Source organism: Sinocyclocheilus rhinocerous, unplaced genomic scaffold (assembly GCF_001515625.1).
Source record: "Sinocyclocheilus rhinocerous isolate Xijiao unplaced genomic scaffold, SAMN03320098_v1.1 scaffold541, whole genome shotgun sequence".
NCBI classification, from domain to species: domain Eukaryota; kingdom Metazoa; phylum Chordata; class Actinopteri; order Cypriniformes; family Cyprinidae; genus Sinocyclocheilus; species Sinocyclocheilus rhinocerous.
Window position 1 is genome coordinate 1,171,226 of NW_015658519.1, and position 17,496 is coordinate 1,188,721.

Below are 17,496 nucleotides of genomic sequence, written 5' to 3' on the forward strand. Positions count from 1 at the left end.
GATTTAGACTACACAAGCGTTTGTCTAATAAAGATCAGAATAATGTACAGCAAAAAATAATCTTTAGTTGTATGAACCTAGACTGAAGAGGACCGTAAAAACATAGCCCGTCTTCAGGATTTGGTTGACTATTGGTTGGTATTGTCTAAAGTATATGGGTGTCATGTTTGCCTCCTGTAATACTAAGAACAGGCAAACATTCATCTTCCGGCAAATTCCGTAAGCTGCAGCATGAACTAGAAGCAGAGGAAAGGGCTTATGTTGCTGAATCTCAAGTGAAAAAACTACGTGCCAAAAGTCGTGATGTGGGGCCAAAGGTACAGTGGACACAATTAATTAATCATTAATTAAAATGTTAAAAAGCTCAAAGTTGCTTGATTTCAGTTTGCATGGGACATATCCCACTCTTTTTATAGCCAATATGTCAGACAGGCACCATGATTTGCTACTTGCTAGTCAGTGGTAGGCATTTATTACAGGGAGCGGCAATCTCATTCTAGAGAGCACCTGACTGGGCACAAATATTTTAACTACAGGTTAAGTCATATTTGGTTTATTAAAAGAGAATTAAGTATTTCATAATACCTTTCCTTAGTAACTAATGGAGCCTCCCTTTTCTTTTGTCAACATTTTTTCTCCCAGAAATGGTTTGAAGAATGAAGTGGAAATCCTCTGAAATCACCTTTCCTTGCTTGCCTTTCTCTACACTATTGTGTTCCCTCACTTTCATGAAATAAAGTCACTCTGCATCTAGTCTGTTGTCTTTGTGTGTGTGTGTGTGTATATGGAGATTACTGTGCTACTTTTATTTGGTCCAAGTTACCACATCGTATAGTCGTGGTCAGAATTGTTGGTACCCTTGGTAAATATGATCAAAAAAGGCTGTGAAAATAAATCTGCATTGTTTATCCATTTGATCTTTCGTTTGAAAAATATACAAAAATCTAACCTTTCGTTGGAGAATGACGATTTAAAATGGGGGGAAAATCTTATGAAATGTTTTTCTCTAATATACATTGGCCATAATTAATGGTACTCTTTTATTCAATACTTTTTGCATTGTCTTTTTGCCAAGATAAAAGTCTTCACCTACAATGAATGAGGAGTTTGGAGAACATCTGACAAGAGATCGGAGACCATTTCTTCATCCAGAATCTCTCCAGACCCTTCAGATTCACAGCTCCATGTTGATGCTGCTTCTCTTCAGTTCACCCCACTCATTTTCTATAGGGTTCAAGTCAGGGGACTGGAATGGCCATGGCAGAATATTTGTTTTGTGCTCAGTGACCCATTTTTGTTTTGAATTTGATGTTTGTTTTTGGATCATTGTCCTGTTGTAAGATCCAACCTTGGCGCATTATAAGATTTCTAGCATGGACAGTCAGTTTTTAAATTCTTATGTTGGTATTTAATTGAATCCATGATGCCATGTATCTGAACAAGATGTCCAGGACCTCCAGCAGAAATATAGGCCCACAACATTAAAGATACAGAAATATATTTCATTGTACACATGGGGTACTTTTTTACTCCTGTGTGCACCAAACCCATATTGAGTGTACTACTCCAGTAGTGTCTGGCAAATTAATATGAGTTTGTTTTCAGTTGAGAGCATTTCTTTTTTTGAAACCCTCCCAAACAACTTGTGATGTAAGTGCTGTTTGAATTTTTTTTTTGAGGCTTTCCGACTCTACTGCAATTCTCCAGCTGTGATCCCTGGAGAGTCTTTGACCATTCAAACTCTCCTCCTTCATTTGCATTAAGACAATATAGACACAAGTCCTCTTCCAGGCAGATTTGTAATATTTTCTGTTGATTGGAAGTTGTTAATTATTGCCCTGATGGTGTAAATGGGGATTTTCAATGCTTTAGCTCTTTTCTTACAGCCACTTTCTAATTTGTGAAGCTTAACAATCTTTTACTGCACATCAGAACTGTATTCTTTGCTTTTTCTTGTTGTGATGAATGATTAAGGGAATTTGTCCTTCGTATTACCTCATATGTATACTCCTGAGAAATAGAAAAGTCATGGCTGGATAATTTCATGTTGCTAGTCACCCTGGTGTGCTAAAAGTGTAAATATGAATGAAAATATACTTTATAGAGTTAGTTTACTCTAGAATTTATAAGGGTAACAATAATTGTGGCCATTGTGTATTAGAGAAAATTATTTATTTCACTCAAAACAGATTGGACAGAAAGGGGAAAGCAATGAGCAACTCTGAAGCACTTATGCATATAACCACAGACAGCTGCACCGATACATCAGTGTGCCAGACCATCTTTATACTTAGATGCATTTCATGTACGTATATTACAAAAATGTGCAAAGAGAAACTACCAAGGGCTACCATGCAATAAAACACAAAAGCTAAAGAAAAATTACTTCTTGTATAATGTAAAAGGATAGTTTTATATATATCAGTGCCAGTTAATTTTTCCAGTTCCAGTTATTTTTAAAATAATATTTTATTTTGTGCCAATAAAACCTCCAATGGTTCCTACCTTGATGTCAAGATGTAACCATGCTGTCTAGATATAACTCACCTCAGGGCAGATCTCTCACAGGCCTTTGTCTTGTCCTCTGCCTCGCTGAGTAATATGTGCTCACAGGGGTCCTTTATTTTTTTTATTTTTGTTTTTTGATCATACCTGTAATTTCCCCACTTGCACTCACAAATCTTTTGGAATGTGTCAAAAAGAGTCTCATTCGATTTTATTTTGGACATATTAAATACACAAGTTGGGTATGTATTCATAATTATTGATAACATGGTCAATTATGTCACATTAAATAATAAAATTGGCAACAGTACTGTTTGGGGATATCTGTGTAATCCCATGACAAGTGTAATTAAGCAGCCAGCTATGATAGTTACACATTCACGGATAGTAGTGATTTCATTTAATGACCAGTGAGAACAAAATGAATTTTAAAGCACATACCTGTGAGTCAGAATGATGTTCCTAATGTTAAGTGCTGCTCAGACTTTGGAAAACTAGACAGGTCATCGTTATCTTTACTGAGTCTTCAACAATGGCTTGGCATTTCTCACTTCCTTTTGCACTTTGACGCCAGTCATTGTTTAAAAGATGTGGCTGGGTGTCAGAATAGAACAGTCTTATCACTTGTCATAGGCACTTAACTCCTTGTTTATCTGTTGACCCTTTCTGTATGGTAACTGTCAAGGGAACTCACCTCCAGTTATGTCTGCCAGTTTTATGCATCGAATCATATTCAGTTGTATTCAAATACTCTACAAATGGACAAACAGTTATAGAAAAAATAAACTATTATCCATTTTGATGACAGTAACTATGTACTTTTGAACTTACCTTAAACACAATTTCAGTGTTTCTGTCTGCATTCATTTGTACTATATGAACAGAATTTCCACCCATGAGGCCTATGGATGAGTGCCCCTTTCATCACTCCCAGTTGCAGCAAATTCCAAGGACATCGGCATGGAAATACCAACATGTGTACCCACAAACAAAGAATTAACATGAGTACAGGACTCTATACCTTTACAAGAATTTTAGCATACCATAAAACATCTCTGTGTAGACTTGTCACTTGGTTTTATTTATGAGGAAAGACACCTATAATGGCCAGGTGACGGGCTATAGTTGATCCCAGGCAGACACATAAAGTAAGGTCCAGAGGCTCACAGTATGATGGGGTTTCACTCCTCAATCAGTGAGATCCACTCTGCAGGAATTTCACAGGGTTATCTTTGTCCTCAAAGAAACAATGGGTTGTCAACAGCATGGATTGTTGTGGGAGACGCTTGCTGGCGGTGGATGATAATGAAGGATGGCACGGCAATAACCTCAGTCTACACTGTTCCCTACCCAGGGGACTATAGTTTTCTTTTTTATTGTACGACCATTATCTTTTTTTACTGAATTTGAGGTATGACACCTGTGAAAGACCACTGTGTGTGCTGTTCAACGCTTGTCGCCTGGATAATCTCGCAGACTAAGATGCTTAATATAGATGCAGAATCAGAGAGCATCTGATATTGTTGTTTGCGTCTCTGCAAAGACTGACAAAAAACACAAATGTCGCATAATAACCCCCCTTAAGCTCTCTGGGTAACTGAGAGCCCACATGGCATGCAGTTCAAATGTATCACTTTACTGAAATCTGATACCTTCTCCTGAGTATCCTAAACAATGTTGGAAGACAAATATAGAATTCCATCTGAAGTTTGTTAAGACATCCAGCATTTGAATCCCTTCGTTGCCTGTTAAACCCTCATGTGCATGGCGCTAAAGTAATGCAGTGATGGCTTACCACAAGAACACACAAATGGAATTTTCTATAAATATCTTGCTCCTTTGTCCCACGTTTTGGAGTAATATTCACCTCAGATGCCTATTCTTCATTGTACAACTTTGTCTGGCTTTAATCATTCACATTTCATTTAAGTGCAAACCACTTAACTCTTTTAGCTGACCTAAATTAGTGCTCTGCTATCAACGAGAACCTAATATGGAGCACTAACAAATATAACAAAGATAAGACTTAACTCACCTAACAGGTTCTTGTTTCTCCCTAATACCCATTACTACCCTCGTTGCACCCTGACAGTGCTCAGACGCAATAGCATTCCTGCCTTGTGGGATGCCTTCCCCAAATTTGGGAGGGTGACTTCCTTTATAAAGAGATCTCATGGTTGTTCTCCAGACAAGTCAGAGGTTTTATCTGAGGGTAAGATTTGAACCATAACTGCATGATGTTACATTTAATAGAAAATGATACAAATTTGTTCTGAAATGTTTTACTTCTTATTGTGTTGCTTTCTTCTGATTGCATCTTTTACGTAATGGGTTGTTTAGTGATGTAACAAAGTTTAAAACATTAAGGAGTAACAATGAAACAATATTTACATTGACAGGTTCTTCTTCAGCTGCCACACCTGGTGCACATCAGGTAAGAGTCATGCATATTTTCTGTTTAAGAACCTTTCCTAGATTTATTTAAAAGCTGGTTTTTATATGATCATATGGTAGAAAGCCGCAAGGCATTGTTCAACTATCATAAATACAACTGCTTGATCACAACAAAATTGTAAAAACATGGACTTAACCTACCTTATCCTCTCCAGACAAGGCAATCATGGCGGACGCTCAGATGGCAGAGTTTGGAGCAGCGGCTTCTTACCTGCGGAAGTCAGAACGAGAGCGTTTGGAAGCACAAACTCGTCCATTTGATATGAAAAAGGAGTGTTTTGTGCCTGATCCAGATGAAGAGTATGTGAAAGCTTCAATCGTCAGTCGTGAAGGTGACAAAGTCACTGTAGTGACTGAGAAAAGAAAGGTAGGCTCAACTAATTGAATAAACATTATCTGAAGGAGCATATATTTGACATTTTATATTGGATTATATATATTAGTATATTTCAGTGGTACAAGTAGCAACTGAAAATATTATGAACAACAATTTGTAATAATTTTGAAATTTGTAATAACTTGGCAATAAAATAAATAAATAAATAAAGATCTAAATTAAAATGTTAGCTTCAAGATGATTTGATTTTAGAGCAATGTTACAATACAATCTGCACACAATAGCAAATTTGATGCCACTTTTGCATGAAAGTATTATTCTAATGGTTCCAATTCTAATTTTTCTGCTTCTAACAGACTGTCACTGTAAAGGAAGCTGACATTCATCCCCAGAACCCACCAAAGTTTGATAAAATTGAAGACATGGCAATGTTCACCTTCCTTCATGAGCCAGCCGTGCTGTTCAACCTCAAAGAGCGCTATGCAGCATGGATGATCTATGTAAGAGCAGACCAGTTCAGTGTCACTTGAAAATACATCCTAATAAGCTTCAATTACTGAACTTTACTTGTCCCTTTCCCACAGACCTACTCCGGGCTGTTCTGTGTCACTGTCAACCCTTACAAGTGGCTACCAGTGTACAATCAGGAGGTGGTTATAGCCTATAGAGGGAAAAAGAGGAGTGAAGCTCCTCCCCACATCTTTTCCATCTCTGATAATGCCTACCAGTACATGCTGACAGGTATGGACAAAGCCACAAATTTTTTCTGCTCTGTAGATCTGAGAGTACTTGTATTCTAGCTGAAAGCATTATCAAATTAGGCAAGGAAGGTGTAGACTTTTGTGAAGGTTTTTGAATTCTGCACTAATCTCTGAATGAGCATTATCCTCGTAAAGATCGACAATATAGAAGTCATAACTCAAGAATTAGTAACATTATAGCCTTCTCCATTTCAGACAGGGAAAACCAGTCAATTCTGATCACGTAAGTAAAATTGCTTATCTTTTAATGTCATTCCTTAGTTAATTAAATATTTCTTGTAATGTTAAAGATTTACACAATTTATTTTTATGTTCTATGTTACTGTAGCGGAGAATCTGGAGCAGGAAAGACTGTAAACACGAAGAGAGTCATTCAATATTTTGCAAGCATTGCAGCTGGAGGCTCAGCAAAGAAAGATGGGTCAGAAAAAAAGGTAAGTGTCATTTTCATAACTGTCATCTGTTTCTACATTAATTGAAAATAAACTGATTGAAAAGACAACTAAACATTTGCTGTTTCATTACAGGGAACCTTGGAGGATCAAATCATCCAGGCTAATCCTGCTTTGGAAGCTTTTGGTAATGCAAAGACCATCAGAAATGACAACTCCTCAAGATTTGTAAGCTTCAGCGTTGAACATTTATGTAAAACCTTTAATGAACATATAAATAGTTGTCCAATTTACATTTCAGCTAATGTACAGCATGCATGACACAACGCTATCACAGATATAGTGTGAGAATACCCTCTGCCGGATAAACCAAAATGATATAAAGAGAACATAGGCTCGGCAGATGGAAAACTGCACCCTGAGCCAATATAAATGTGATAGTATATCTTTAGTATTTATATAATTATGATATAAAACATTCAAATCAAAAAAAAAAAAAAAAAAAAAACCTTAAGGGGGAAAAAAACCTGACCTTGAAAACAAGGTCACAAAATCACCATTAGTATTCTTTCCATATCATACACATCATGTCTGTTACTACCGTTTAACACAGCATCAAAATGACAATCACATTTCACATACGAACGTGCAAACACATTCGCCATGTTATTTTACATCACACATTGGCAATTAAATGAACTTCACATTCAAAAAAAAAAAAAAAAAAAAAAAAAGCCTTAACGTTACTGCAGGTAAAGTTATTTGAAAACAAATACTGAGTGTCTCTCAACACATTTTAGGCATTAGGTACTTATAAGACATACTGACTGTATTTCAGTAATTTCAGCTAATGCAATTATTAATGCATTAATTGTGTTTAATTTTATAATATTATCAATTTCAATTATTTTAGGGAAAATTTATCCGAATTCATTTTGGTGCCAGTGGCAAGCTGGCCTCTGCTGACATTGAGACATGTAAGAATTCATTCCATTGTTTTGGTGTTACAAAAACACTTGAGGTCAAAGACTAACATTGAATTTTTTAACATAAATATCAGATCTTCTGGAGAAGTCAAGGGTGACATTCCAGCTTAAAGCTGAAAGGGACTATCACATTTTCTACCAAATCCTTTCTCAGAGGAAACCTGAGCTGCTGGGTAAGACACAGTATATATCCCTAATTAAAGGCCTTTTACAGTTTTACCACTACAAACTGACGATTCTTTTTCTCTCTTAAAATAGAGATGCTGCTCATCACCAATAACCCCTATGACTACGCTTACATCTCTCAAGGAGAAACAACTGTAGCCTCAATTAATGATAGCGAAGAACTACTCGCCACTGATGTAAGAATGAATTGATTTACATTCTTTTTTTCTGTTATTGTGAAGCTCTCATATGACACCTCCAATTCTGTAAACTTTAGGAAGCATTTGATGTGCTAGGCTTTACTCAGGAGGAGAAAAATGGCATCTATAAACTGATTGGAACCATTATGCATTATGGCAATATGAAGTTCAAACAAAAGCAGAGGGAGGAGCAAGCAGAAGCTGATGGGACTGAAGGTATGTAGAGTATAATTAGAAAGTAGCAAACTAAATTCAAACGTATCTTATTAAAATTGTAAAAATTTTACAGATGCAGACAAAGTTGCGTATCTGATGGGCCTCAACTCTGCTGACCTAATCAAAGGTTTATGCCATCCAAGAGTGAAAGTAGGAAATGAGTGGGTCACCAAAGGGCAAAATGTCCAGCAGGTGAGTTGGAGTGTCACTAATGAAATGATGCCCATTTATCAATGTAATAGAAAACCATACAAATGCTTCTCTGTGCTCAGGTGTACTACACTATTGGTGCACTGTCCAAGGCAGTGTATGAAAAAATGTTCCTTTGGATGGTTGTAAGAATCAATCAGTCTCTGGACACTAAACAACCTCGTCAATATTTCATTGGAGTACTGGATATTGCTGGTTTTGAGATTTTTGATGTAAGTCTTCGTGGATAAATCCGCATGTTGTCAAGTTTAAAAATGCATATTATTGTCTAACTTATACTTTCAATTCCTTTCAATAAACGTAATAACTACAGTTCAACACCTTTGAGCAACTCTGCATCAACTTTACCAATGAGAAACTGCAACAGTTTTTCAACCACCACATGTTTGTCCTGGAACAAGAGGAGTACAAGAAAGAAGGGATTGAATGGGAGTTCATTGACTTTGGCATGGACTTACAGGCCTGCATTGATCTCATTGAGAAAGTAAGTAGTGCTAACGATAAAGTCATCATACATAAATGGTGCTCTAATTGTTTAACAAGGCTATCTGCTATGTCAGTAATTCAATCTTATCAACTTCTTTATTCAGCCTATGGGCATCATGTCCATCCTTGAAGAGGAGTGCATGTTTCCCAAAGCCAGTGATGCAACCTTTAAAGCAAAGCTTTATGACAACCACCTTGGGAAATCAAACAACTTTCAGAAACCAAGAGCAATCAAAGGGAAGCCAGAGTCTCATTTTTCTCTGATTCACTATGCTGGTACAGTTGACTATAATATTAACAACTGGCTGGTGAAGAACAAAGACCCACTCAATGAGACTGTTGTTGGACTCTTTCAAAAGTCCACACTCAAGCTCCTGTCAATGCTCTTTGCTAATTATGCTGGGGCAGTGTCTGGTATGTATGAATTATGTATGCACAATAGAATCTCATATGCACGTATGAGTGTTTTAAATACTACTGCTTGACAATAATTACTGTACCTTGGTTTGACCAGGTCAAGAGAATGGTAAGGGAGGTAAAGGAGGTGGAAGTAAGAAGAAGGGCTCCTCGTTCCAAACTGTGTCTGCACTTCATAGGGTAATTGAATTTCAGACTCAAATGCTCATACACAATGACAAAATAAAAAACAGATAATGTATGCTAATGTTATGAAGCTGTTTCCAGTGGATCTATATAAGTAGTTTTTTAGGTAATTGAAAGTACTCCTTAACATCACTGAATAGCTTAAATTCTGTGTACATTTTTCCTACAGGAAAACTTGAATAAGTTAATGACAAACCTAAGATCAACTCACCCTCATTTTGTGCGCTGCATCATACCGAATGAGACAAAGATTCCTGGTGCAATGGAGAATCCTTTGGTTATGCACCAGCTACGCTGTAACGGTGTACTGGAGGGCATCAGGATTTGCAGGAAGGGCTTCCCCAATAGAATCCTCTATGGCGATTTCAAACAGAGGTTATTATTATTCTGTGACATTTAAACTCTAAATTCACAACAACTCTTTCCATTATTAGAGGTGTTCTATACTTATTTACAGGTACCGAATCCTAAACACTGCAGCCATACCTGAAGGTCAATTCATAGATAGCAGGAAAGGAGCTGAGAAACTCCTGAGTTCACTGGATATTGATCACAATCAATATAAATTTGGACACACAAAGGTGAAATCTCACATTAATCTGAATAGATTTTATATCTGTTATTTGATATTAGAGCAAAGATGACAGTGGTCAAGTAATACTGTGAGTAAAATGCATGTTTCTATAATTAATTCTGCTTAGGTGTTCTTCAAGGCTGGTTTACTGGGTCAGTTGGAAGAAATGAGAGATGACAGACTATCTCTAATTATTACTGGTATTCAAGCTAGATCCAGAGGACTCCTCGCAAGGATTGAGTTTCAGAAGATAGTTGAAAGAAGGCAAGAATTCTTTATATTGCGCACAGCCTTAACAATTTGATACTTTTAAAAAATATTTTCTGACATAAAAATGGAATGTTCTCACAGGGATGCCCTACTGGTTATCCAGTGGAATGTCCGTGCCTTCATGGGGGTGAAGAATTGGCCCTGGATGAAGCTATTTTTCAAGATCAAACCTCTACTAAAGTCGGCAGAAGCAGAAAAAGAGATGGCAAATATGAAAGATGAATTTGCCAAGCTTAAAGAGGCTTACGCTAAATCTGAAGCCCGAAGGAAAGAACTGGAAGAAAAAATGGTATCTCTTCTCCAAGAGAAGAATGACCTACAACTTCATGTCCAAGCGGTCAGTTAATATTGTGTGCCTTTGAAATGTAGAAGTAAATGTGTTTCTACAGTATAGAAATTACTGAATAGTTTTAACATCATTCAAAAACAGGAGCAAGACAATCTCTGTGACGCAGAAGAGCGATGCGACCAGCTCATCAAAAACAAGATCCAGCTTGAGGCAAAAGCCAAAGAGCTCACAGAGCGACTTGAGGATGAGGAGGAGATGAACGCAGAGCTGACAGCTAAGAAGAGAAAGCTGGAGGATGAGTGCTCAGAGCTGAAGAAAGATATTGATGATCTGGAGCTGACTCTGGCTAAAGTGGAGAAAGAGAAGCATGCGACAGAGAACAAGGTCTGGGATGTTTTTCTACACAACACAACACACACACACACATGCACAGTTATATTGTACAAACACTCAGAACTTAATGTTCTTTTGCAGGTGAAGAACCTGACAGAGGAAATGGCAGCTTTGGATGACATCATTGTAAAGCTTACCAAGGAGAGAAAGGCCTTGCAGGAAGCTCATCAGCAGACACTGGATGACCTGCAAAGTGAGGAGGACAAAGTCAACATCCTCACCAAGGCAAAAGCAAAGCTAGAGCAGCAAGTGGATGATGTGAGTTTTACATTTTACAACTACGTTTAATAATCTTGATACAAGCAAATGACCATGCAACCAACTGGTATGTTTAATTATTTATACCAGTTGGAAGGATCTCTTGAGCAAGAAAAAAAGATCCGTATGGATCTAGAAAGAGCCAAGAGGAAACTAGAAGGAGACTTGAAGTTAACCCAGGAAAGCTTAATGGACCTGGAGAATGACAAACAGCAGTTAGAGGAGCGTCTAAAAAAGTAAATCCGTTCTTTTACAGTCCAATCTGTATGTTCTAAGGACTAAGTCTAAGGACTGTAAACATCTCTTTTTCAATCATAGGAAAGATTTTGAGATCAGTCAGCTCAATGGGAAAATCGAGGATGAACAAACTATTTGTATTCAGCTACAGAAAAAACTGAAGGAACTTCAGGTAACCCACACAAAGAGCATATTGACATTTGAAAAATTAAACGAGACATGAGAGATAACTGACATATTTATGATATAGGCACGTATTGAGGAGCTGGAGGAGGAGCTTGAGGCAGAAAGAGCTGCCAGAGCCAAGGTGGAGAAACAAAGAGCAGATTTAGCCAGAGAGCTGGAGGAGATCAGTGAGAGACTGGAGGAAACTGGAGGAGCTACAGCTGCTCAGATTGAGATGAACAAGAAACGGGAAACTGAGTTTCAAAAACTTCGCAGAGACCTTGAAGAGGCCACTTTACAACACGAGACCACTGCCGCCACACTGAGGAAGAAACAAGCTGACAGTGTGGCAGATTTGGGAGAGCAAATAGACAATCTTCAAAGAGTCAAGCAAAAACTGGAAAAGGAAAAAAGTGAACTCAGACTCGAGCTGGATGATGTGGTCTCAAACATGGAACATGTTGTTAAGACGAAGGTATTGTTAATACAAGTAGTCATAAATTAGAATTTCGATTTGTTTTCTTGCTGGGAAGTAATTTTCAAGCCAAATTATTTACTTTGCTCAGGCAAATCTTGAGAAGACCTGCAGGTCTTTGGAAGATCAAATGAATGAATACAGAACAAAATATGAGGAGGGCCAGCGTTGTATCAATGACTTCACAATGCAAAAATCTAAACTACAATCTGAAAATGGTAAGGCTGTCAAATATTTCAATCATTATGAGTGACAGAACACCAACAATAATAAAATGCATGATGACATACCCAGGTGAACTTTCAAGACAGCTGGAGGAGAAGGACTCTCTTGTCTCCCAGCTAACTAGAAGCAAGATGTCTTATACTCAGCAAACTGAAGATCTTAAAAGGCAATTGGAGGAGGAAACTAAGGTGTGAACTGAGTATGAACATTGTCTGATTAATATATAAAAAATAATTGCATTCTTTTTGTTGCTCTGCTAAATAACAATGTGTCCTGCTCCAGGCGAAGAATGCCTTAGCCCATGCTGTACAGTCAGCTCGTCATGACACAGATCTGCTCAGAGAGCAGTATGAGGAGGAGCAGGAGGCCAAAGCAGAGCTACAGCGAGGCATGTCCAAAGCTAATTCTGAGGTGGCTCAGTGGAGAACAAAGTATGAAACTGATGCCATCCAGAGAACGGAAGAACTGGAGGAAGCCAAGTAAGATATGTTTCTATATAGAATTTCATATATATTTGGACTTTTCTTTAAGGTTTAACTTCTCTACTGACAGATAAGCTTTTTGTTTGTGTTATGTTTCTTTTAAAATGTAAGACGAACAAAAAGTTTTTCTGTTAGTTGGCCAAGCTTCCCCAAACATAAGGTAAAAATATAATAAAATGTCTATCTATTTTTTTCAGGGTGTGCAAACGAAATTATCTTCCTCAATATTGTTCTGTTTTCTAAAACAGGAAGAAACTGGCTCAACGGTTGCAGGAGGCTGAAGAAGCTGTTGAAGCAGTAAATGCGAAATGTTCATCTCTTGAAAAGACCAAACACAGACTCCAAAATGAGATTGAAGATCTTATGGTGGACCTGGAGAGGTCTAATGCAGCTGCAGCAGCCTTGGACAAGAAACAAAGAAACTTTGATAAAGTAACCAAACATGGTTCTTGATTTGGGATTAATCTTAAAAATTGTTTAATTACCAGTTATCCTAAAATATATTTACATGAAGAAAAAAAATGCTTTTAGGTCCTGGCTGAGTGGAAGCAGAAGTACGAAGAGTCACATGTTGAGCTAGAGTGCTCTCAAAAGGAAGCCAGATGTCTGAGTACTGAACTTTTCAAGCTGAAGAATTCCTATGAAGAATCTTTGGATCACCTGGAGACCATGAAGAGAGAAAATAAAAATCTCCAAGGTAACTTTGCAAATAATCTTAAAACAAATAATTGTAATAAATAAATGTAAATATTGAAAAGACTTTATGGTTTGTTTGAAGTGTGATGGTGGAAGACATATAATTTATAGATAGCACTGTGGAGACATTATCACTAAGGCTGGAGAAAATAAGGCAATATGTTAAAATGCAATATTCTTTTCATCTAGAGGAGATTTCTGATCTCACTGAGCAACTTGGTGAGGGAGGAAAGAGCATTCATGAGCTGGAGAAAATTATAAAACAGCTGGAGCAAGAAAAAAGTGAGATTCAGTCTGCTTTGGAAGAGGCAGAAGTAAGTTTTCAGATGCAGCTTTATTCCTTGACATCTAGATTATTATATTAAATACTATTGTTAAAACTTAATTGTCTTGCAAACCAAGTAACCGATCACAATCTTCTTTGAAAGGCCTCACTGGAGCACGAGGAGGGTAAAATTCTGCGAGCTCAGCTAGAATTCAACCAAACAAAGGCTGATATTGAGCGCAAACTAGTTGAGAAGGATGAAGAGATGGAGCAGAGCAAACGCAATTTGCAGAGAACCATCGATACTCTGCAAAGTTCTTTGGAGTCAGAAACACGAAGCCGGAATGAGGCCCTCAGAATAAAAAAGAAGATGGAAGGGGATCTAAATGAGATGGAGATACAGCTTAGTCAGGCAAATCGACAAGCAGCAGAGGCTCAAAAACAACTCAAGAGTGTCCAAGCACATCTGAAAGTAAGACGCACTCTGAATCAATACTGTGAAACAATGAAGCAAAGAATGAGAGCTTTTGAAGGGTTAGAGAGTTGTTGAAATGCTTGTCTTAATTAGTTTGAACTCATATTCTAGGATGCTCAGCTGCAGTTGGATGACTCTCTGAGAACAAATGATGATCTCAAGGAGAACATTGCGATTGTAGAGAGACGCAACAACCTTCTGCAGGCTGAACTAGAGGAGCTGAGAGCAGCTCTTGAGCAAACTGAGAGAGGCCGCAAGCTTGCAGAGCAAGAGCTGCTGGATATCAGTGAAAGAGTGCAGCTACTGCACTCCCAGGTTTGCGACTGTTTGGTTATTCTTCATTCTGAACAGATCCATTTATTCAGCTTTTAATTCAATGCAAATGTCTCCTTTGTCCAGAATACAAGCCTCTTGAATCAGAAGAAGAAGCTTGAGACTGACATATCCCAGCTTCAGACAGAAGTGGAAGAGGCAGTGCAAGAATGTAGGAACGCTGAAGAAAAAGCCAAGAAGGCCATAACTGATGCTGCCATGATGGCTGAGGAGTTGAAGAAGGAGCAGGACACAAGTGCTCACCTGGAGCGTATGAAGAAGAACATGGAACAGACCATTAAGGACCTGCAGCACCGCCTAGATGAAGCAGAACAAATTGCTATGAAGGGAGGCAAAAAACAAGTCCAGAAACTAGAAGCTCGGGTGAGTGACCTACCATAAATCTCAACAATGTTTTCTGACTATTACAAGTGGCACTCTGTAAGCACATTCACACTGTGCCAACAGGTGAGGGATCTAGAGAATGAAGTAGAATCAGAGCAGAAGAAGAGCAGCGAGGCAGTAAAAGGAATTCGCAAATATGAGAGACGTATTAAAGAACTGACCTACCAGGTAAAAAAAGAAAAGAAGCTAATTTCACTACTGAATACACCTATAGAAAATGTGATGACAACGACATTCTCATTCAACAAATTCTCAAGTCTCTTTGCTATATTTTGTCTTAAAAGACTGAGGAGGACCGCAAGAATCTGGCTCGACTGCAAGATCTTGTTGATAAGCTTCAGCTAAAGGTCAAGGCTTACAAGAGGGCTGCAGAGGAAGCTGTAAGTATTAGCCTAAATATCACACTTTTTGGATAAATCATACTATTAAATTCAAACTCTAATCTCAGAACTGCTAATCCTGCTTCATAGGAGGAACAAGCCAACACACATAATAGCAAGTTACGGAAAATCCAGCATGAACTTGATGAAGCAGAAGAAAGAGCTGACATTGCAGAGTCACAAGTCAACAAACTGCGTGCCAAAAGTCGTGATGTCGGTTCTAAGGCCAGTGATTAAGCACTGATTTTTCTTTGCATCTATCCTGATTCAAACCAATCAAGTCAAATGAAGTTGTAATTCCCCCATTTTTCAAGTGCTCATTTAAAGTATATTTTTGCCACATTGATATACAATACATTTTTAGAGAACATATGTAATTAAAATATTTTACCACAACTGATAATCTTTCCCTTTCCTCTTTTTTTATACAGAAGGGACATGATGAAGAGTAAAGCTCAAACGGACCTTCTGCGTGTCTCCTATTTCTTGTATTAGTTATCCACTTTGCTCTTTTTCAGCCACACAGTAGAATAAAGTTTAATTGCATTCAGTCTGTGCTGTGATTGAGTTATTATGCGTTAAAATGATTAACATTACTTTGTGGGAAAAAATATTGCAGTGTTCAGGGTGTAACTTTTTATCTTAAATACAAAATAAATCATTAAATGGCTATTATTTATTATATTTTTGAATTATACCTCAGGGGGTCAATTTAGGTTATACCAGTTCATCTATCAAAACCACTGCTCTAAAACTCAAGGATATACATGGAAGTGCTCTTTCTCAAATGAATTATTGTCTTCATATTCATTATAAACTAGCCAGGGTAAAACTATTTCTATATCAATGTGTTAACATGGATTTCAGTAGATCATAATAGATGGAAGACATGGAAATCCATATTAGAAATCCACTTAAAGGATTAACAGTACCTTCATTTGCTCTTTCCATTCACTCTCTCCAAAAATATTATGTTTAAAATGTATCCTTACTTTGCTGTGACCTAAAATCTTGAAGTTTGTCGACAAGGCTGTCTTCACATGTAAGTCATCGTCTTCACACCTAGTCACTGTAATTATAGCATAGAGACAGCGAGCTCAGCAGCTTATCAAGTGACTTTGTGTAAATCCTATTGCAATTGTATCTCTTTCCGTTACATCCGAAGTACTGTGGAAAGATCAAGATTTATGGAAAAGTTCATCCTCGCTTTCATTCAATTATGAATTAATACAGTACATTTCATAAAGGGATACACTGAAGAAGACATGACGATTTTATCTTTGACAAAATTAGCTATTTTTGTATGAGATTACCTTTGTGCCAATTAAAATGAATGTAATTTTTCAAGAAACTTATGAAAATATAAATTGAAACTGAATAAAATGTCTTTGAAACTGAAAACATATTTGACTTTGTTTTTAATACACTGCATGTTTTGCAACTGTTTTCTCTTCTTTCATTCGCTGATCTGTACTTACAAATGCACTTCCAGAGTTTTCATTTACGCTTCTAAAGTTTTCGTTTACGCTTCTGAAGTTTTCATTTATGCTTCTGAAGTTCCCTTTCGATTCGGTCACTCTACATTGCTATGGGAATTACCCTTTCCTCCAAATACTACTGAAGCCTTATTGAATCACGCCAGTGAAACTGGCCAATGGCATTCAAGCGCGCGAAATATGAGGGGCTCCCACTCTTCCTCTGCAGCCTCTTTCGAGCCAAGGAGGAAAGTGCCGCGAGCTTCTGATGCGGATCTTTCAGGATCAGGTGACGAGCCCACGCCGGCTCAGTGCCCACGCACTCCTCACCCCACTGCTGCAGGTCCCCTTCCAGTGCGCTCCATGACTGCTGTTCTCCGCCCCTCCCCCATCGCTTAAGATGTGGTGTCCTTTGGTGCCATGGAGGGCGCTGAAGAAGAGGATGATGCCATTTCGGCGGCAGCGTCTGCGAGAGATGAGTGGTTTAACAGCCCGCTGGATTACACTGCGCCCCACAGTAGCGACACGGGGGACCTTCATCATAGTGATGTCGAGCTCCTTAGCGTCCTGTCCAAGGCAGTTGATGAGCTCGGTTGTCACGATGAGATAACGAAGTCATGGAACGCGCCGCTCAAAGCCAGTCGAGTGCACAACCCAGGATCCTCCCTCCTGTCTTCTGTGGACGGCGCTGACCAAGTGGGGTATGTTAAACTCCCCCCCGTGGAAGAAGCCATCGCTGCCCATCTCTGTCCTTCAGCCGCGGCGAACTGGCGAGTGAGAAAAAACGCGTCTCTTCCCTCTAAAT

General features: G+C 38.2%; 1 protein-coding gene across 1 annotated transcript; it reads left to right on the forward strand.

The window, feature by feature from the left end:
• Window positions 1–4,699: 4,699 nt before the first annotated feature.
• Window positions 4,700–16,530, forward strand: myh7 (myosin heavy chain 7). The gene is made up of 39 exons (XM_016530946.1): window positions 4,700–4,717; window positions 4,905–4,939; window positions 5,115–5,326; window positions 5,653–5,796; window positions 5,881–6,037; window positions 6,253–6,280; window positions 6,386–6,491; window positions 6,585–6,677; window positions 7,363–7,426; window positions 7,510–7,608; window positions 7,694–7,797; window positions 7,878–8,016; window positions 8,090–8,208; window positions 8,289–8,438; window positions 8,540–8,710; window positions 8,817–9,126; window positions 9,227–9,309; window positions 9,485–9,690; window positions 9,773–9,896; window positions 10,017–10,153; window positions 10,241–10,496; window positions 10,590–10,832; window positions 10,923–11,099; window positions 11,190–11,335; window positions 11,418–11,508; window positions 11,587–11,976; window positions 12,068–12,194; window positions 12,271–12,389; window positions 12,484–12,680; window positions 12,932–13,115; window positions 13,215–13,380; window positions 13,569–13,693; window positions 13,808–14,116; window positions 14,231–14,434; window positions 14,519–14,815; window positions 14,900–15,004; window positions 15,121–15,216; window positions 15,307–15,441; window positions 15,648–16,530. The coding sequence occupies exons 3-39, from the start codon at window positions 5,126–5,128 to the stop codon at window positions 15,666–15,668; spliced, it is 5,823 nt and encodes a 1,940-aa protein (XP_016386432.1). The 5' UTR covers window positions 4,700–4,717; window positions 4,905–4,939; window positions 5,115–5,125; the 3' UTR covers window positions 15,669–16,530.
• Window positions 16,531–17,496: the final 966 nt, after the last annotated feature.